This window comes from Vicia villosa, linkage group LG3, assembly GCF_029867415.1.
Source record: "Vicia villosa cultivar HV-30 ecotype Madison, WI linkage group LG3, Vvil1.0, whole genome shotgun sequence".
Classification (NCBI taxonomy): Eukaryota; Viridiplantae; Streptophyta; class Magnoliopsida; order Fabales; family Fabaceae; genus Vicia; species Vicia villosa.
Window position 1 is genome coordinate 44,309,305 of NC_081182.1, and position 22,128 is coordinate 44,331,432.

Below are 22,128 nucleotides of genomic sequence, written 5' to 3' on the forward strand. Positions count from 1 at the left end.
TCTGTTCATATCTTATAGTTCATATACAATCTGTTATTTATGAAGGACTGGTTCAGCTCAAAAGTCAAAACAGACCTATTTTTGTTAACTAGCTATCAATATCATTAACCAACAGATTCAACCGAAAGGTAAGTAGTAATATCTAATCAATAACTTCGATTCAGCCAAAATTTAAACTCGAATATGCACAGTTGATTTTGCTATTGTTGTTTGACCGAAGAGGAATTAGAAGACAAGGACCAATCACAAACCGTTTGTTGAGCATAAACTGAACATCTAAAGTTGGCACATATTGGCTAGGTTGGAGAGAGGAGAGAGACTAGACCAAGATGGGACCAACTGTATAATGAGCTATTCATATAAGCACAAAGAAGGTAGTTGGGTGTTGCATATAATATAGGTGGACTGTCACTTATATTTCATTATGTCGACATTAACCATCAATGCCCCTTTCTCTATTTGGATTTTTGAAAATAGAACATTAAGTTTACATTGTTGGTTATTATATGTTTCAAGGAGTTGTTTTCCTCTTGGCTTATATTCCATGATAAGGATGAGGTCTTAAGAAGATTATTTCATGATGAGACTTGTGAGAGAGAAGATTAAACTGAGTTTGCTGATAATTGTCATTTTATAAGCTATGAAAAAGTAATTTATTTGAACAAAAAAACAATTTATCGAATCAGTCTTTGACACTCAGCATTCGCCTGTGCTCATTATTGCTTACTAATTTAACCATGTCATAGACAAGGATTGTACACTCAAGACAAGGCAACATAGAAACCAACAGACAGTTGAGTTGGTTTTAATGTATGTTGATACCTGTCATCTTTATTTTATCCACTTTGGTTCAGATAAACTCAGCAATTGGTGTTACAAGATTCAGTAAAAGCCTTGAGAAAACTCAAACTAATACAAAATTAATTTGTTCTAAACAACAAAAACAACTCTTGTAATCAACAAGAGAAGAAACCGGAAGGGAAACATTATGGATGATCATTGCTTGGTATCACTACTATTTTCAACCTTTTCAATCTCTTCACGGACCTTTCGTTCGGCCTCCTGTCTTTCTTTTTCAGCATCCTCCTCTTCCTCAATCTCGTCAAGATCATCAAATTCTTTGGTTGCTGCCATTGCTTTCACTACAGGGTCTCTAAGCACAGATATCAGTCCCCCGCCAACTCTGTACTCTTCTTCATCCCCAATCAGATACAACCGCTGGTCTGGGCCAGATGCCATGGGAACATCAACGGCCAGAAGCTTCATATCATACTGCACATGAAAATAACAGGAAAGGTGGAGTAAGCGAACCTTGAAGCATGAAGCATGAGTTTCCCCTCTGCATTATACATATTTTTTCCTCTAGGAAATCATTTTAGCTAATATTTCACACATAATAATTATTCTTGCATTATATATTTCTTTCTTGTGTTATATCACACACACACGCGCGGAGGAAGAGAGGATGAAAATTAAAATAAACAAAAAAAAGACAACTCTCTCTCCCAAAGTCTCATAAGGTGATGTAGATAGCATGTGAGTTTCAAATCTCTGTTATATCAGTACATAAGGAGAGAAAATTAAGAAAGATTTCTCTTCTCTTTAGCAAATTTGTCAAAAATCATAATTGTTGGTTAAAAAAATTGAGCCACGTTGAAGGGCTATAAGCACAGTAGGTACGATTTTGAGGTTGTTACTTGTTGTTCTGCTGTTTTAAATCATGCCAAAGATAATGCCAAATTCAGAGACTGTTACTCCTCCCAATTTTCACTCCAAAACCAAAGGAATAACTATGAGTTGGAATCAAAAGTACAAGCTCTGCACCGCCACTGCAAAACCACTCATCTATGGTGCAAACCACCATGGTCATCCTCCTCATGCACCTGCAAATTTGAACAATCACTCACAAATCGACAATGAACATCCCTCTTAGGGCATAGAACGAACATGATGCCTCTTCGTCGTCTTTCATCAACTTATGGTTTCTTCGACAACCTCTGTCTCACGAATAGGAATTTTTTTTCCAAAGAGAGAACGAAAAACAATTTGGGACAGAATTGTCATTTTTGTTTGTTTTAATTTTTAGTCTCCCAGCCGTGAGATTAATTTACTGGTTGAGATTTAATGTTGTAGAGTGAAGGAGAGGTTAATTGTTGCTGAGGATCTGGATCCAGGAAAGACAAACAATCAAAGAATAGGTAGGAAGTTTATTATTGGAAAATTAAAAGAAAATGAATAGAAGTCTCCCCAAGGGTTCTTTTTTCACTAACAATATCAAATGTACAGGATTAGTATCCTTCTTTCTCCTATTTATACATGACGTCCTCTCTAATTAACAAACTACCCTAACTACTTTAAGTCACTTCCAATCTTTACCCTAATAATATACCATTTAACTCTAAATCTCTCCTAATATAACCGGTTCCTTTAATCTTCCTCCACCTCTACTTATTGGACATGGAATCCTCCTTAACAAACAAGGAAAATGAACAAGTAATATAAAATCATCAACAAAGCAAAGTAGCTCAATCCCTCAGCAAAGTGTTATATAAATCGGCCCAGACCGACTTGAAACGGCTTGCTGGTATTTGTGGTTAAACTGGTGACCAGACCGGTTTATAAATTCTGTACAAGTTTGCGCTACCTATAAACAAGTGCAAACAAAATTATAAATTATTCCAACGAAATTACAAAAAAGTTATCACCACAACAACAACCAAGTCTTATCTCACTTGGTGGGGTCGGCTACATGGATCAAATGACGCCATAATGTTTTATCAAATACCATATTTCTATGCAATGTAACTCATTAATCTATAGATCTTTTTTAATAGTTTCTCTTTTAGTTTTTCCAAGGTCTTCCTCTAACTCTAGCGGTTTGACTACCCTCCATTTGATCTACTCGCCTTAATAATAATTTTTAATTTGGCTAGGTGGTTATTTATTCTCTTAGTTACTATTAACTATTCTTAGAATTTTGGGTTGGTCCAACTCAACTTTACAAAACCGGAATGTAAAGTGAAGGTTGTCCAACCTTTATAAACACGACACAACACAAGTCAAATCTCTAAACAATGTGAGACTAAATCCACTCTTTCACACTCAACACAATGAAGATGTTGGAGGCTACAATGAAGGCAATTGAATTGACAACCCAAATGCCGCAATTCGATGGCTAGGGGTAGACTGCTATGAAGGTGAAATTTCCAACACACACCCCTCACGCTCTAGCCTTAATGAGCCTGAAGTGTGGACAGTGTGGGAATCCCAACAACATATTTAGGATAAACTCTAATACTATCTTAGAATTTTGGGTTGCAACTAACTCCACCTTTTAAAACTGGCTAGTAAGGGGAGTGCTGTATGAGAGCTTTATAAACACCACACGGGCCATATTTCTAGGCAATGAAGGACGAAATCAACCCCTTCACAACCAATATAAGGAACAAGTGGGAGGTTGCAATGAAGGCAACCCAAATGCTGCAATTAGACGGCTAGCAGCGGACCGCAATGAAGATGGAATTTCCAACAATTTTAAACAATGTTCTATATTAGATCCATGAAGTTATAATAAACTATGAACATCTATTGAAGTACAGTGAATTTTTAAATAGTTGATTTTGTAATTTTTTTTTTAAGTATACAACTTTATAAGATAAATGGGTTCATTTGACTCATTGGTTTGACCAGTGGCCTCACCAAGTCAGTGACTGGTCCAGGTTTAATAAGATTGCCTTCCCTTATATGTAAAGGCAATGTTGCAGAAGAAAGCTACAAGATATAATATCATTCATGAGCTCTCAACTAACAATAGTTAGATCATGACGTGGTATCAAATGCCTCAATGACCACGTGGTGAAGAGTTTACTACTTGTTTCCCATGTTACTCTAATAAAAATATAAAATTCAGCACAAATCATTGTAGGCATGTGCATTGTTTGTGACCATGTTTCAAGTCCAAAGGAAACTTATGTAAGCATCATTAGGTGATGTTACCTAATAGCTTTAGCTTTGGGCATATATGATAATGATAAAAACCACAATTTTTGCACCAATTATAAGCTAGACCTCTAATAAAGCCCATATCAGCTTCAATGTCAAAGAAGCTTCCTTAAAATATGACCATTATGCTTCAATGAAATGTACCAAGGAACACTGATCACATAATGCCTAAAAGACTTAAACTCATTGCTATGTTCATTAAAGCATGCAGTATATTAGTATCTTACAATCATAGGCAGCATCCCCACCCTATCCAATCAAGCCATGTTGTGCACAGGAACCACATGAATATGAAATTTCATGTGCTCACATATGTGAGCAAACCCCTAATTTAAAGAGTAGCATACAACCATATCAATCAATAGATTTACAATATATATTTAAAAGTAAAAACACCCTTTAGAAATTGTCCTTTCTGTACATGATCAGAGTTTGATAGTCGGTATGTTTCCATTCGAATACTTGCATATATTCTGGGTTAGGTAGTTTATTACTCACTTCTACTCATAGTCTAAACACAATACTGATGTGGTTATTTTAAGAATTAGGAGGACATAATTCGGGGGGTGGGGGGGACCATGAATGTTTCCAAGAAAACAAAGTTGACGCTAGCTAACAAATCTCATAAGACGGGTAAAACAAAAGGTACGAAAGTTTACAATTTAATGGAGAATGGAAAGATGGCGTGAAGCAGAATATGAAATACAACAAATTCTAATGTAAGACAAAAAATTCTAACAAGTAATTAATGATATAAACAAGAGGAGCCTTAATTTACCTTGCCCTGCTTTTTCTTGACTTCGACATTGACTAGACCCTTTCTCTCGGAACCTTTAATAGGGAAAATGAGAAAACAACGTCGGCTCCTCAGACTTGGTTTGATTTTCTTTAACGTAAGGCTACCCCCTGACATCACATAGGCTCTTAAATCAGTTCCTGTAAGAGGAGCACCCATAACTTCAAGAATCTCAGCAGATGTGTTAAGTCTTGTCATGGCCATTCTATAAACTTTATCAGGGTTGATTGTGAACCTTGAGCGGATATACAAACCCTTAAAGTTGTTAAAAACAAAATAATCAGACAACAATCCATATATCAATGCAAAATTCACTAATAACAGGTTCCACCAGACGCAGTCTGCATATACCTCAAACGAAAAATTCACAAATTTCACCCCAATCTAAACAAAAACATTATTGAACTAGATATGATCACAATTAACATAATCAGTAGTGTATTGCCTAATGCACATAAAAGTACTATTGTCAATCGCTGATCATGGAAAACATGGGTTTATTCAAATTCCGCTACACTACAACACAATAGCATATCTATAGCAGTTAATTTGCTATCACTTGAACAAAAATTTGCATTCAATCATTGAAATTGGAAATGAAAGAAAGGAACTTACAGTAAAAGCAACAATGGCAGATGAAAGGGCAAGGAAGCCATACTTAGCCATGCCTTCAGAAAGTACAACAAAAGTATTAGCAACGCCAAACAGAATCCTCCATAGAAGAGCACAGAACACAACTCCAGCAGCACCGAACAGAAAAAGCTGATTTCTCTTGAAGAAAGCCTCAAGCTGCAAAACCATGGCCTCGCGGTACCGCGAGAAAGCAGACGTCAACGCGGCCGTAGGTTTATCGAAAACCTTCTTGGCATTGAAGCCGAGGTTAGGTGACTTTGAGGAGAAGAATCTGAAAGCGCCGATACGAGCGGCGGAAGGGTGGAAAATTGGCGATGAGTGGAGAAAGGAAGAGAGTGTGGATTTAGGGTGAGGTGCGAATAGTGAAGATGATGAAGAGGGGTGTAGTGGAGGAGGAGATGTGGAAGTGAAGGGTTTGCGGAGGAAAAGTTGGTGGAGTTGGGTGATTCTTTGGGAACAACCACCGCATCTTCCTCTTGACATTTGCATTTCCGATCTGCGATGGAAACCGACCGCCGCTGCTGCCGTGAATTGTGGTTACAGTCGGGTCGACCCGTTGGTCGCTAAAATTGATATTAATTTATTCGTCAATTGCGTCTCATTGTTGTCTTGCCAGTAGCTAAGTTACGCAGGAACAAACAATCAATTGAGGCAGAGACACCTTCTCAACAAATCTATTATCATCTATTATCAATGTTACTAGTAAAGGACTCGTGCGCCCGCACGAGTCACGTAAAGTCGATATAAATATTAAATAAATATAATATGGTTATGCTTAAAAAATGTATTTTAATTTATACGAATTAACAGAAAAAAATCAATATTAATTGTCATATAAATATTAATTTAATTTATTATGTTGTACAGTTGTAGTAGTTGTTAGGATATAGATAGATTGTTTAATTGCTATTAAACCAAATATATGGTGAAAAAAAAAGGTTTGGCCCGTCGGGCATGCCAATAATTTTTATAATTGTTTATAATTTTAATTTTACAATTTCTATCAATATTATAAAATAAAATATATTATACAACAAAAAAACTATATTGGTTTAATAATTTGATTAGGTTTAATGTAAAATAAAAAAATATACACCAAAAAAAGATGGATAACACAATTTGATTATGTTTGTTAAATTTGTGTAGTAATTTATAAGTTATATGCTATAATAATTTAGAATTCATTAATATATGATCTCTATATTTGTTCAAATATTTTGTCGGTCCGTCAAAATAATAGGTTAGGCACGTCGGGCATGCCTATAATTTTTAAATTTTCTGTATTGTAAATTTATTAATTCTATTGATAATATATAATTTTATCATCTAATAGAAAATAAATTTAAACACAGTTAAATTTTATAAGGAATCTCTGACAAATCTTAAACAAATAATCATTGTTGAAAAATTTAAAAGAAAAAGTTTTTATAAAATGCAATGTGATAAGTAAATTGTAAAAGATATTATATGAGTATAAAATTCATATGAATATAAAATTTATATATTATGAATTTATATATGCAAAAATATAGTATGAATTTATCCATCTTTTTTATAAATATTGAATACATAATAAAATAAATTAAATAAAAATAATAACAAATTTGAGTTTTTCATAAGAAAATTGTGTTATCCATCTTTTTTATCAATTTAATACATGCAAATTTCTCCCAATTAAGAATTTTTTATAATATTTAATATGTAATAAATATATAAAATAAATTTTATAAATATTCACCATTTACAATACTAATAAATTATTATTATTATTATTATTAATAATAATATTATTATTTTATTTTTTTTATAGAAAGTATTTTTATTATTGTTGTTGTTATATTGTTATTATTATTATTATTAGGCTTAATTAGTCACGAAGTCCTTTAATTTAATTTTAGAATTCACTTTAGTCCCTTAGTTAATAAACGTTACGTATCGGTCCCTTAACAATAGTTGTGTTAGCCAAATTGATCCTGTTAAATGTTGCTGAAAAACGTTAAGTCTGACTTATGGGGCATGACAACAAAGCATTTTTTAAATATCTGAGTCAGCATATGCATGGTAAATGAACAACAAAAAACAAGTATGAATAGCGGGGTTTTTTTAAATCTAATTTGATGTGGTTTTTGACTTCCGCAATATATATATATATATATATATATATATATATATATATATATATATATATATATATATATATATATATATATATATATATATATATATATATATATATATATATATATATATATTCTTACAAAACAACATCTTTCAATAGAATTATTCTATGATAGAGAGCAACTCCTAAGATCTGAATGCCTAGTATCTCTTTACAACTAAATACTAATAAAAAGAAGAATCTATCTAATTAAACAAAATAAATACTAAACTTGAAGACCAACATCCAATGCAGATTCTTTATCAGCTTCATCACATTCTTCATTGATGTAGAAGAAAGATCACAGGTATCAACAAAAGCTCTGTTTTCTACACGTTACGATTAAACATAAGAACATAAAACCACAATAAACCTTAAGGCTATGTTTGGGAGTTTGGAGAGGAGGGGAGGGGAAGGCTTCCAAAAATAAAATTTTAAAAAAATATAGGAAAATATTTGACATTTTTTGAAAAAATGATTTTGTTTGGAATGATAAAAGAGTCATTATCATTAATAAATTTTTAATTTTCATAATACTATAACAACCTAAAACATATTTGGAAAATTTATGTAAGCCCTTCAAAACCCTCCAAAACCCTCCTACAATACAATTTTTATGTTCCCCCATTTTATGGGGTTTTTGGTGTTATGAATAAACTTAAACCCTCCAAAACCCTCATACCCAAAATCTTTTTACCCTTTTCACTCAATTCTTCCTATTTTTTAAAACCCTCCCCTCCCTTCCCCTCCAAACTCTCAAACATAGCCTAAAAGTATTATCATTGTCAGATGGTGAATATTTGGTTTCAATAAGTGGAAAGCTACTGGTGTGAACTACACTAATGGATGAGACAGGGGACAAACAAAGGGCAAGAGCTTCAAGCTGCGAGAAAAGTCGAAATACAAGAGTTAATAGTGAATTCAAGGAGCACATCTCAAGTTTCAACTTCAAGGAAGTTTGCTGTTATTTTCACAAAAGAAAATTTACAAGTCAACAAAATCCAATCTACACAATTCAAAATACTCAAATGTGACACTATGTGAAGGAACAACCAAAGATTTGATTATGTTTCACTTAAATACAATGAATATGTATGATTCTATTCTTAATTGATTTCTAAATGACCATGACACATAAATGATCTTCTATTATGAAAAGGTCAATGTACTGCTACTATCTAAGCACATACATTTAAGATTAAGCACATACCGGGCAAGAATTTCAGCAAAGATAAGGATAAGAATCATTCCAACAAAAAGTTTTGGCTGTTTTGCATTGGCTCTGTAAAGGAATAAATTTATTAAGAATGATTATAAACAATTTCATCAAGAATGAAATTTATCAAGAATGATTCAAAAGAAAAATACATTTTCCACTACCAAGCTCATACCTCTATTTCACCGGACGAAGCAAGAAAAACACGAAGTTTGTACCTCATATCACCGGACAACAACAAAATCTCAATTAAAATACAAGAATCACTCGAAGCAAGAACAATAGACTTGGAATCAATTTCCCTTCAAGAACGGTTCACTTCTTTTTGTGATAATCGTCAGATATGAATGCTTCATTGAACAACAAAACCAAAATGAAATTGACGGAGTTTTCGAGATCTAGAAAATGTCGGGATTGCAACAGTTTCATATCCTTGCTGCTGCGACTTTGTTGGTTCTCTTCCCATCTCTTAACGATTTTTGCTGGTCGATTTTCTCATCTCTAAGGCTTTGCATGTTCTCTTCCTATCTCTAACTATCCTTCTGCAACAACAAACACAAGATCGCTGGTAAGTTTGGAGTTTACCTTTGATCGATGGTGAGAAAATCATGGAAATGAAGATGGTGTTTAGGAATTTTAGAGTTACTGTTGATAGATTGAGGGTGAGTTAGGGGATTAGGATTCACTGACTTTAGCGCGCTAAAGTTACTCTAACTTTCAACTTTTACAGACCATTAGATCGAGCCTATGTTTTAGATACAGCCACGTGTTGTTGTTTTTTATTTTTTACATGTTAGCATTTCGTCTTCTTCCTCTAACTTACAAGGTTGTTGAACCATTTTCAAATTCAGCCACTGCACCACCGTGAAATTCAGCCATCGCTATTGACTCCGACCACCGCATGTCTAGTTTCTAAACGCCCCAACTACATAAACATTGACAGTGTTCCATTTCTAACAGTTTTTATTTATGCTTTGGTTGATTCAAAAATCCTCAAGCTCTGCAACTCCACTGCCATGGCTAACATTTATGCTTTGAAGTTTTAATAGAAGGTTGTTCACATTTTTTAATTTATTTTGGATCGCTTTGCTAATCTCTTTCTCAACCTTGTTTTGCATTAGTTGTTGTGCACACCACAGGTTTCTGCCGCCGCCGGTGGTGTGACGGTTAGCACTTCATCTCGCTTAGACATTGCAGAAAGAGTTTAGATTCTCCGAAGCTAGCCAGCTAGGCCAAGTTTAGCTAGCAATGGAGTAATGCAAAAAAAGAGCATGATAGAAACGGTGAGAATGGTTTTTGGTTCATGACTGCAACAGTGTGGTAACATCGGCAATCGGTGGGGGATGGCTTTGGATGATAACCTTCCGGTGGTGGGCGTGGCGGCAAGACGATAAGGTTCACCCCTTTTTTCGTGTTTAAAAATTGATTTTTAAATTTGCAACAAGCAACAATTCCACGCGGCATCATCTCAAGCTCTCAAATTCATCCAACGAACATAAATACTTGAACGGTAGACTAACTTTCCCGCAATAACGTTAGACGATCCATATCCGTGAGTTAGGTGAGAGATGGAAAGAAAGAAAAGGAATCTAGGGTTCCTCAATGGTGAGGGACACTCTTGAGCTTTGAGACAGAGAGATATTAAGAGAGATATTGTAAAAGCCAGTTCAGATAATAAAATGCCACATATACTGCCACATAAGCGAAAGTTAACGTTTTCCCCCAACATTTAACAGAAAGGATTAAGTTAGATAACAGAATTATTGTCAAGGGACCAACACGTAACGTTTATTAAACAAGGGACTAATGTGAAACTTTAAATTAAATTAAGGGACGAAAGGATGTATTAAGCCAAAAGATTTAAAGACAAATTAAAATATTTTTATAAAAAATTATGGCAAAACATATAAACTAAAAAGTTAAATATAAGTCTCACATGATTTTTATTATAATATAAAAAAATTATATAAAAATATTCAACAATTTCAACAACATTGCTTATTAATACTATTAATTTATTGGTTGTTATATTTACAAAAATGATGAAATCAAGTACATTAAAATGTAATAAAAATGATTAAACCTTATACATGAATAACTTATTGATATTTGTTAAAATATATTATATATTAACTACAATTATGAATATTATTATTACACATTAAATATAATTTATAATATTAAAATTTAAATTAATGCATTTTGAAATAATGACATGTTTAAAAAATTTATTGGTTGCTATATTTACAAAAAAAAAATGATGAAATCAAGTCCATTAAAATTTAATAAAAATGATTAAACCTTATAAATGAATAACTTATTGATATTTGTTAAAATGATTTAAAAATATATTATACATTAACTGCAATTATCAATATCCTTATTACACATTAAATATAATTTATAATATTAAATTTTAAATTAGTGATGAAATTTGAATTTATAATGTTACATTTTAATATAGTAGTTTAAATCAATTTAATGACTTTAAATAAATAAATTAAATTTAGAATGATTAAGCTATATAGTTTTATTAAAATCAATTTCAAATCTATCAAATTATTTTCTATCTATTATTATAAATTTTTGTGTAAAATATCAATTCATTTTGACAAACATAAAATAAAATGATCATTTGTTATTTGATTTTAAAAAGATCACTTAATTATGATTATTAACACACACACACATATATATATATATATATATATATATATATATATATATATATATATATATATATATATATATATATATATATATATATATATATATATATATATATATATATATATATATATATATATATTACCTCTATCAAAGAGTTTTTCTCTTCTGTTGAAGTTTAAAAATAAATTTACTTAAATGTAGCATGGAAAAAATGTGTGTTTTTTTGCAATTATTTATATTACTAATATAGAAATCAATGAGACAAATATTTATAAGTAAAAAAATACTAGACAAACATACATAAGTAATGTATAAATTAAATAACATTATAATTATATACTAATATAAACAATTTATAATTATTTTATGATCACTAAAACTAAAAAAAATCATAATTATTTTGTGTGAATTTGTATGATATATTTTATTTCATTTTACTAATGGTGTGAATTTTATAATAATAAATACTTTATAAATTAAATCAATTACATGAACTTAAACACAAATAATAATAGAATTAACACACCAATATCGGTACAAACACACGGATATTCATATCAAAATTCGGGTGAACTGACGAGTTGTTAGTTTTTTTTTTGTATGATTTAGAAAACATATGAGTGTAATGGGTCAGTACCGATACAAACACACGGATGTCCAGATCAAAATTTATGTGAATCCACGAGTTATTACATTTTTTTGGAAAATAAAAAATAAATAAAAAAATTTAAAAATATATGAATTCAAACACGAGAAAAATTTATTATTTTTTAACTATTCATAAAAATATTGAATAATAAAAGAACAACTTTACTATTTGTTTAAATATTTTTGACAATAATTCCAAAACAAAAATAAGATATATATATATATATATATATATATATATATATATATATATATATATATATATATATATATATATATATATATATATATATATATATATATATATATATATATATATATATATATATATATAATTGATTCAAATATTTTATATATTGAAAGAATTATAGGCACCAATTTATTATATCATTTTAAAAAAATCTCATTTTATTTTTATTATATTTTTTGAACAAATGAGCGTATCAATTTTCCTTCATATCTTCATATTCATTTTTTCATATCATTTTTATTTAAATATCCTATTTAATTTTCTATGTAAAATAAACCATTTAAAAAAAATGAGCGTACCACACTCGTACCCGTGAGAATGCACAGGTATCCCGTTAATATTCAAAATATTAAATATTAACGGGAGCATGCAGTTATTGATTAAAATATTGAATATTAACGGGAGCACGAAGTTACTGATCAAAATTTTGAATATTATCGGAAACATTAAGTTACTGATCCAAATTTTTAATATTAACAGGAACAAATTTTAAATATTAACGAGAACACGAAGTTACTGATCAAAATAATAAATATTAACGGGAACACAGAGTTATTGACAAAATATTGAATATTAACGAAAACACGAAGTTAGTGATAATTTTTTTGAATATTAACATAAACATTAAGTTACTGATAAATTTTTTGAATATTAACGGAAACAAATTTAGAATATTAACGGGAACACGGAATTATTGATCAAAATAATGAATATTAACGGGAACACGGAGTTATTGATCAAAATAGTGAATATTAACGAAAACATGAAGTTACTGATCATAATATTGAATATTAACGGGAACAAATTTGGAATATTAACGGGAATATGAAGTTACTGATCAAAATAATTAATATTAGTGGGAACATGAAGTTACTGATCAAAATATTGAATATTAACGGGAACATGGAGTTACTGAATAAAATATTGAATATTAACCAGAACATGAATTACTGATTAAAATATTGAATATTAGTGGGAACATGAAGTTACTTTTGGTAAAACAGTAATATTTTAAGCCAAATATATGATCTTTCTAATTTTTATTGCATACTAAGAAAATAACACTTAATTATTCTTTTATTTAAAAATAATAATTTCTCAACCCAATGAATGTACCCGACCGGTACCCGTGCGAACGCACGGGTATCCCGCTAGTTTTATTTATAAAAATATAGATGGTCTTGCCAACATAACTTAAACCCCGTTTACACTTTTATTCGAGTGGGTTTATTAATTTATTCATCGTTTTCATAAATATTTAATTTATAATAAAATATTTATTAAATAATATTTATACAATACAAATGAATAGTATAAATTATAATATTAATATTTTATTAAATATTATTCATGCAATACAAAAAATTTATATAAATTAAAATAATTTTTTTTATTTGATTTTACAGTTTGTCGGCTTAAAATTCTATGTTACGAAATTGAAATAATCAAAAAATAAATTAAATAATAAAAAAATGAAGTGATTAACCTATGTTTTGGTAATACTAAATTTAAATAAGCAAATTAATTGAAATAATATTAGAGGTAATTATTATTCTTGTTTACAATTTAAACTCAACAAAATAAAATTCTTAATCCTGCCCCATTTTTTGGGACGCAAGCGGTTGAGAATGAATTTTGTTTTAGATTTTAAGGAGCAATTGGCTTTGGAAATATATATAAATGTTGATCCTATATAATAGGTTATACTTTGTTCAAAACCAATACAAAATATTTATGAGTAACAAATACATTTTTTTTAAAAGAACATCACAAATAAATAAAATTATAAACATATAATTATTATAAAATATTTTCTACATTATTTAATGTGATTAAATTTTTTTCTCGCGCTAATTTTGTGTGTACTAATTATAATAAAAAAATAATTATCTTTGGTTGTTTCTTATGTTATGTTAAACTGCTTCTTATAGAACAAACTAAAATTGAATTAATTAGGCCTCAAAATTTATTGGGTGATTCTATGTTTAAAAGAAGTAGAATATTAATAATTCACCCCCTGCCAAATAAGCGAGATTCGGTTTTCCCCCTTATTAAAAAAAAATTTAGCCTTCGCCCCTTAGAAAACAAGTTTCTATTTCCAGGAAACCCCTATCACCTGTTTGGCTGACTGGACATGTGGAATCTTGCTGACTGGGCGCCTGATTTCTTTGTTTGGCTGCTAAAGGATAAGTTGGACAACCCAGGATTCAAACCTAGCTCCAAGGGGTTCACATGCATTCCTTCTACCACTAGGCTATAGAAACTTTCATGTTTTACATATGGAAGGATCTGTATATGTAACATATTTTCTACTTTTCTACTTTTTTTTCAATAAAAGTATATATTCATATTTATAATGTATTATTTATTTATAAATTTATTATTAATATGTATATATTACTTTATGTATTATTTATTTATTTATTTATTTATTTATTTTACATAAAAAATTTTTTAATAATTTTATTTAAATGTTTTTTTTATTCAGTATTTTTAATTTATATAAAAAATTTTTTAATAATTTTATTTAAATGTAATATTTAATAATTTATATAAACATTTTTTTAATAATTTTCATAAACATTTTTAATAATTTTATTTAATTTACTTTTTTTTAATAAATAATTAAGTACATAAATAAATAAATTAATTGAGTAATAAATTAATATTAATAATATTAATAATAAATAATTAAGTAATAAATAAATATTAATAATATTAATAATAACTAATTAATACATAACTAATATTAATAATTAATAAATAAAATAAATAAATAAAGTAATATATAAAATATTAAATAAATATAATATATAAATATTAATAATATTAATAATAAATAAATAAATAAATAACTAAATAAAATTATTAAAAAAACGTAAATTAAAAAAATTTATTAAAAAACCATAAATTAAAAAAATTATTAAAAAAAACGTAAATTAAAAAAATTTATTAAAAAAACATAAATTAAATAAAATTATTAAAAAAACGTAAATTGAAAAAAATTATTAAAAAAACGTAAATTAAAAAAAATATATTAAAAAAACGTAAATTAAAAAAAATTATTAAAAAAACGTAAATTAAAAAAAATTATTAAAAAAACGTAAATTATAAAAAATAATATATATATATATATATATATATATATATATATATATATATATATGTTACATTATTTATATATTACATTTTTTTATATTTATTATTAATATACTTTATTATTAATATATGTTTATATATATGTTTATTAATAATAAATAAGTAAATAAATAAAGTAATATATAAATATTAATAATAAACCATTTAATAAATAAATTTAATTTAAATATTAATAATAATAAATAAAGTAATATATAACTATTAATAATAAATAAATAAAGTATATTAATAAATAAATAAAGTAATATATAAATAGTAATAATAAACACATATATAAGAAAACGTGAATGGTGCAATGGTTGGAGGCTCCCCCTACATGCATTAAGACCTTGGTGCGAATCCCAGGTTTTGCAAATCAATTAATTGGGATTTTTGCAACCTATCCACGCCACCTAAGCAAGCAATGAAGATTCTGTGCCACCTCAACAGATTCAGCGCCATCTCAACACTCCCAGTCAGCCAAACAGGTGATAGGGGGTTCCTGGAAACAGAATCTTGTTTTCTAAGGGGCGAAGGCTAAATTTTTTTTTAATAAGGGGGAAAACCGAATCTCGCTTATTTGGCAGGGGGTGAACACTATTTAACCCTAAAATTTATTTTTCTTTATAATTTATTTTCTTATATGATAGTATTGTATGCTTCAACATCTTTGCATTCATCAATATTAGATCCCTGTTGAATGGAATGCAAATCGCGTAGTAGATCGAAGAAACGAAAGTGATTACCTTTCGTGAATCTGTCCTTGAGATCCTCCCAAAGATCGTACGCGGAGTCAAAGCAAATAGTGCTCTGAGCAATGTGAGGAGAAAGAGTGTGAGTTATCCACGATAGAACCATACTGTTGGTAAAGATCCATTGATGAAAGGCAATTTGTTCTTTGAAGTCAATGCTCGATGCATTGATTTGCTCCAATTATGATAATTGTTGTCATCCAAAGGAGGAGCAACAATGGTGGCACCTGGATTTTCTCCAGGATGAAGATAGTAAGGGTTTCTGATGAAGATGACATGTTTGTGAATGAAATGGAAAAGAAAAAGGTGATTGCAGAAGAAAAGATGGATGCGGAATGAGATTTTGGGTCACTGATATACCATATTACAACTTGTGTGAAGAAGATGAAGAAGCCATGGTGGCGGCAAAAAGAAGGTTTAAATTGAATAATATGCATTGAGTATAATTGATAGAAAAGAGTACAATATATACAAAGTGACAATGGGCTTACACTACTAGAAATTTGGCCTACGGCCACGCTAAAATTGTCCACAGCTCAGAAACTGTGGCCACATATATGATTTGGCCATGCTTATCAAAGCGTAGACGTATGTTATAGAATATTGAATCCGGAGTGTAAAACTGTGGCTTGTACTTCAATTGCCACGGTTATAGAACTGCGGATATTTTAAGGCGCAAAGAAAAACCGCGGCCTTATAATTTTGACTAAAAATTGTGGACAAGTCCAAAAATTTAGTGCCCGCCATGTTTTCCCTCTTTTTTTTTTAAGTTTCCCTCTCATTAATTATTTTTTTTCTAATTTATTTTAAATTAAAAAAACAACATTGAAAATGTAAATACAATAGGTCCCTCGTTTTAACCTAATTTTTTCTCTTCTCTTCCTGAATCGCCGCCGAAGAAGAACAACACCAATCTGCATCACCATTCACTAAACCTACCTCACTCTAAAACTATTATCATTCATTCAACAACACCTCTCTCCTCTCCTTTTTCTCTTCTCTGTTTGTTCGGATCCAACTCGAGGAAAGAAACAAATTGGGGGTTAGGGTTTGCACTTTTCAGAAAATTTTCAAAATCGAATTTCCATCGCAATGGCTTCCACAAAGAAAATCACTCTCAAGAGTTCTGATGGTGAGTCATTTGAGGTTGACAAAGTTGTGGCTTTGGAATTCTCAATTCTAATTTTTTTCCTTTTCGAATTTTTCAATCCGCTGTAACGGAATGGTCCAGCGACCTCATCGCCTTCATCTCAGAATGGAGGATATATTGGCGAGGGCGAAGTACGCGGTGGTGGAGAATGAGGATTACGGTAGCCTCATGTGTGAGCAATGTGGCACCGGGGAGCAGCCGGAGGAGTTGCTGTTGTGCGACAAATGTGACAAAGGATTCCATATGAAATGTGTGAGGCCGATTGTTGTGAGGATTCCAATTGGTTCTTGGATTTGCCCTAAGTGTTCAGGGGTGAAGAAAGTGAAAAGTAAGTGATTCTCTTTGTCTTCAAAACGTGATTATTTGATTGGGATTTTTTCTTAACGTGATTATGAATGTGGCATTGTTTTGATGATCGTTTAATGTGTTTCAGAGTTCACGCAAAGGAGAATACTTGATTTCTTCGGGCTTCCAAGGAATTTGCCTGATTTCAGAAGGAATAATTCTTCTTCTTGGGGTAATGTACTGTTAATTTCAGACATGTTTAATATCTACTTTATATTTTTTTATTGTTATTTATTAATCCGTTTGATGATTATTTTTGTTAATGTGCTATGTGGATATTTGTTTTTCCATTTCGAATTGAGCTTCTCAATAGTTGCTTGCTTTTGTGAAAGTGATGTTGGTTGAATACTGTTATGCCATTGGAGCTTGACTTGTGAATTATAAATATTTTGAAGCTTGTTCTTTCAAATTTATTAGATATATGAATGAGTTTTTGTAATGATGTTTGGAGCTTGTTTTAATTTTTTTGTGAACGAAGCATGCATGTGTAGTTGATGGAAATCCATTGTACCTCTTCATTTAAAAGGAAAATCTGTGACTTGTTTTTCGTTATTTCGCAAAGTAAATTCAGTTAGCCATGGACATGGAAAAACTCCAATTTATCTCAATGTGTATGACATATGCTACAAGCTGACAGGAAAAGCAATTCCAACTCATAGATTGAAATTTTCATATCTACTTTAGAAATTAAGGCTTAAAAAAGTGAATTTAACTCAATCTTAATTACAATAATTTTTTATTATATTTATGGAGAGATACAATATTGTCTAAATTCATGTCATCCTTTTCAATTTTGAAGATATTGACACTACTGTTTAATGTTGGAGTAGGTTTATTGGTGGCATGAAAAATACAGACCAAGGAAGCCGAAGTATTTCAACCGTGTTCACTGCAAAAGTGAAGTTAAGTTTATTCTTTGAGTACTGTTTTTTCTGTTATAGGTTCAATGCAACAAAAATGTTGGAGTTGATAATAGAGTGGTGCAGAAACGAAGACCGACGCTGCGAGTTGATGCCATTGATCACGGTTCGTTGAGATGGAGAGGAGCTGATATTTTGGTTTTCAACACAGCTCATTGGTGGTCTCATTACAAAACCAAAGCTGGTAATTCTGGGTCTCATTGTTGCTACAGTCGAGCCCGTTATTGCTGCTACTGTAATTCTGGGTGAGCCAATGGACATCATGCAGTTATCTTTCTGTATAAATCCCTAATTTGCAGGTAATCAACTTTTATGACTGATTCTATCGATAAGAGTTAGAACTCTTACTCAACCGATTATATCGATATTGTTATGTTGGACACTCTCCGATGTAATGTGATACTTTAATTCAATTTTTTGTGGTATGAATAGAATGACAAAGTCCATATCATCCATTAGGTTGGCGAAATACGGAAAGGTTAGTTATCTAATTTCCAGATATAAAGCAAAGTATGCAATCTTTATAAACTCTTTGCTTTACTCCTTATTGCTCTCTAGATTGAAAGAGTACAGTTTCTGACATCAATTGAAACTGTCATGTGCTCATTTGATTTCCCATCCTTCAATTTTGGCAGGCTCTAAGCCAAACTGATGGAAGATGGCGCTACAGCTCTGATAATCCAGAGTCTAGTACCTATGCTGCTGGTAATATTTTGCATGGATATTTGTTGATATTCAGAGCTTGTTTGTTTTTTGTTTTTGAAAAAAAATCAGTTTTTTTTGGAGAAATAATCACTTTTGAAATAATTTTTCTCAATACATGTAAATTTTGTTGCTGAAGCTAGCATTTCGTGGTTCTTTCGAAAGATTTCAATCCTTATCATTTGTCTGTCCTGACATTAGAATCATCTATTGTGTTCACAGGATTAGCTCTCGAAGCTCTTAGTGGAGTGATTTCACTTGCATCTTCTGAAATCGATCAGAGTAAGGTAAAGTTCTGGATCTCTGTAATAGTTGCTTCACTACTTCCCTATTATAAAGCTCATATAGTTTAGTAATAATTTCTTACACTAACCAGAAATTCATGCATAGAATTGTGTTATACGCAATATGTTATGGGACAAATTATGGAATGTGAATTTGTAGTTAAACTCACTGGTGCTTTTGCTGTAATTAGCTGAATATCTATTTTAGCCTCTGCTTCACATACTTATCTAGCTTTTAAATACTTCTTACCAACATACCTTTATATAGGAAATTATATTAATATCTTATATTTGCCCCATATTGGCAGGTCAATATAGTAAAAACTGGTATAGTAAAGCTATTTGACAGCATCGAGAAATATGGTATGTGGAGCCTTTTGCTTTTAATTGGTCTGTTTTGGTTTAGTGGATGATGCTAAATTGGTAATTCTTTTTGGTTTTCTGTTTTTGTAGAATGTAGACCATAGTGGTTAATAGATCCAAATTTAACTGGCTTAAAGTAGGAATCCACTTCAGTAAATAAGTAACCTTTTAAAATAACCTCTAATGTTAATTTTTTTTAAAAGCAAAGTGTTTTCCTGATCCAGATTTGGATATTTTATGGGTAATTAGTTTATCAGAAATATTCTATGATTTGTTCAATACCTATATGTTCTGTAAATTTTTGTATGAGGAAGAGGAATCATGATTTAAATTTTGTTTTTCCAGATATTTGTGGCTTCTAGATTGAATCTGCACTGTGTGGTTATTGGAGGTGGTCATATAGGGGTGGAATTTAGTGGTGAATTGAGTGATTTCATCACGAAAGTCTTTGCCACTCAAGTTTTAAACTACGTCTTCTACATATCTAAAGTCATTATCACTCAAGTTTTTATATTTAGTTTTGGTTCAGGTTTATTAGATATATAATGTACTTAGTCAATCATATACTGATGCTATGGTCATTGATATGTAGACAATAAAATAATTTGTATTCATAAAATTATAGTGATCAAATTTTAAATTCTTTAAAATTGGTGCAAGTGATTGTTGTGTTGGATTAATATAAGCCACTAAATTTATTTACATTAAATTTATATTAAACCGTGGCAAGATAAATGGTTTAGAAAGCATAACATATAACAACGGTTTTAAATATGTGGTCATAACCAAACCGTGGCTATATCTTGAACCAAAACTGTATCGTAAACGTTAAATTGAAACTGTGGCTTTACCATATAGCCACAGTTTTGCAGTCATGGCAAATACAAACCGCGGTCTTAATCAAGCTACCTAAACCGTGGCCTAAAAAAGCCACGGTTGTAAAAAAGACGTGGTCTATACCAAAAAACCGTGGACTTTACTTTAGGCCACGGCCGTATACTCCACAGTTGGTTTTCCGTGGCCAAACCGTGGCCTCAGCGTTACGCCACGGTTATTTTGCATATAGCCTCGGTTTTCTGGGCGTGGCAGGAGGTCTTTTTTCTTGTAGTGTTAGCATATGGACTGCAGGCCCAATACGGAATACAACATATAAATGGCCCAATAATAAACTCTAATAAATATTGGGGCAAGATAGGTTAGCAAGTGCATGAACTAGGTAAGGAAGAATGTACTCAAGATAAGTGGTCAAGGAATTTGCATCTGATTTCCCTGAAAGTTGTCCTGCCCTTTCTTGGTGATGCATGTGAATAATATCAGTTAAGTTCTGCTTATCCTACATTAACAAACACAATTCATCAATAATGACACAATTGATGTAAAAATTACGAAATTTTCAACTGCAAAAGGATTAAACCAATCAAAATATTACCTCTGCAAACTCATCTGGGTTGGTTCCGAATATGTTGAGTATAAAGGCACATGCATATTCGGCTTCTAAAAGGCGGTCTTTTATATATTGATGAACTTTGCATGAGAAAACCTTCTTAACTTGAGGGAAGCCAATCTATTAGATCAAATATAAGACAAGAGAAGTAGTTATTTCTACACTGGAAAGAAAAAAATCAACATATCAATTTCACCCTATACACATAACTTGTTTACCTAATAGAGTCTTGGGGTACGAGAATCTAATGGGCATATCCTCCACATTCTACCCTATCTACACGCTACAATACAAGTAACATTGTTCCTAAAATTATTAGGTGTGTCATTTTTCCATGGTTACACTCAAAACAGTAAGAAACCAATCCGGTGGCTATCAAATGTGTCGTTGTGAGCTATCGTTTGACCCAAAATGGAGACAAGTGTAATTACTTATTGGCTTACAGCCCTTTGTCCATATGTTTTTTTGTTTACAGGGGTAGTACATTCAGTGAAGAGGAGTTATATTTCACCAACCCTATCTCAAGGGTCAAATTCAACGAGAGGACGATAATGTTTTATGCTTCATTTGTCTCTACAAAATCATTTCTCATGCCTGAGACTCGACCTTCTACTTGAAAAAACAAAAGAAATATTAGGTGTCCATGAGCCTAAACCT

At 30.6% G+C, this 22,128-nt stretch overlaps 2 protein-coding genes and 1 long non-coding RNA gene across 5 annotated transcripts; 2 read left to right on the forward strand and 1 right to left on the reverse strand.

Moving 5' to 3' along the window:
* Window positions 1-640: 640 nt before the first annotated feature.
* LOC131661203 (uncharacterized) lies at window positions 641-6,097 on the reverse strand. Its single transcript, XM_058930657.1, has 3 exons — window positions 5,414-6,097; window positions 4,781-5,053; window positions 641-1,272 (listed from the first exon to the last, which is right to left on the reverse strand). Exons 1-3 carry the CDS (start codon window positions 5,918-5,920, stop codon window positions 997-999), a joined length of 1,056 nt encoding a protein of 351 aa, XP_058786640.1. The 5' UTR covers window positions 5,921-6,097; the 3' UTR covers window positions 641-996.
* Window positions 6,098-17,118: 11,021 nt separating this feature from the next.
* LOC131655567 (probable Histone-lysine N-methyltransferase ATXR5) lies at window positions 17,119-19,238 on the forward strand. Of its 3 annotated transcripts, XR_009299820.1 has the most exons (6): window positions 17,119-17,395; window positions 17,495-17,741; window positions 17,847-17,930; window positions 18,589-18,660; window positions 18,745-18,977; window positions 19,111-19,231. XR_009299820.1 is itself a non-coding variant. In XM_058925413.1 (5 exons), exons 1-4 carry the CDS (start codon window positions 17,393-17,395, stop codon window positions 18,603-18,605), a joined length of 351 nt encoding a protein of 116 aa, XP_058781396.1. In that variant the 5' UTR covers window positions 17,119-17,392; the 3' UTR covers window positions 18,606-18,660; window positions 18,745-19,235. The 3 variants fall into 3 exon arrangements, 2 of the variants coding, with proteins under 2 accessions (XP_058781396.1, XP_058781395.1); XM_058925413.1 differs by having other exon boundaries at window positions 18,745-19,235; XM_058925412.1 differs by having other exon boundaries at window positions 17,119-17,741; window positions 18,745-19,238.
* Window positions 19,239-19,285: 47 nt separating this feature from the next.
* LOC131655568 (uncharacterized) lies at window positions 19,286-20,516 on the forward strand. Its single transcript, XR_009299821.1, has 4 exons — window positions 19,286-19,383; window positions 19,603-19,667; window positions 19,973-20,027; window positions 20,373-20,516. It is a non-coding gene; the product is annotated as an uncharacterized LOC131655568 (long non-coding RNA).
* The last annotated feature ends 1,612 nt before the right edge of the window (window positions 20,517-22,128 follow it).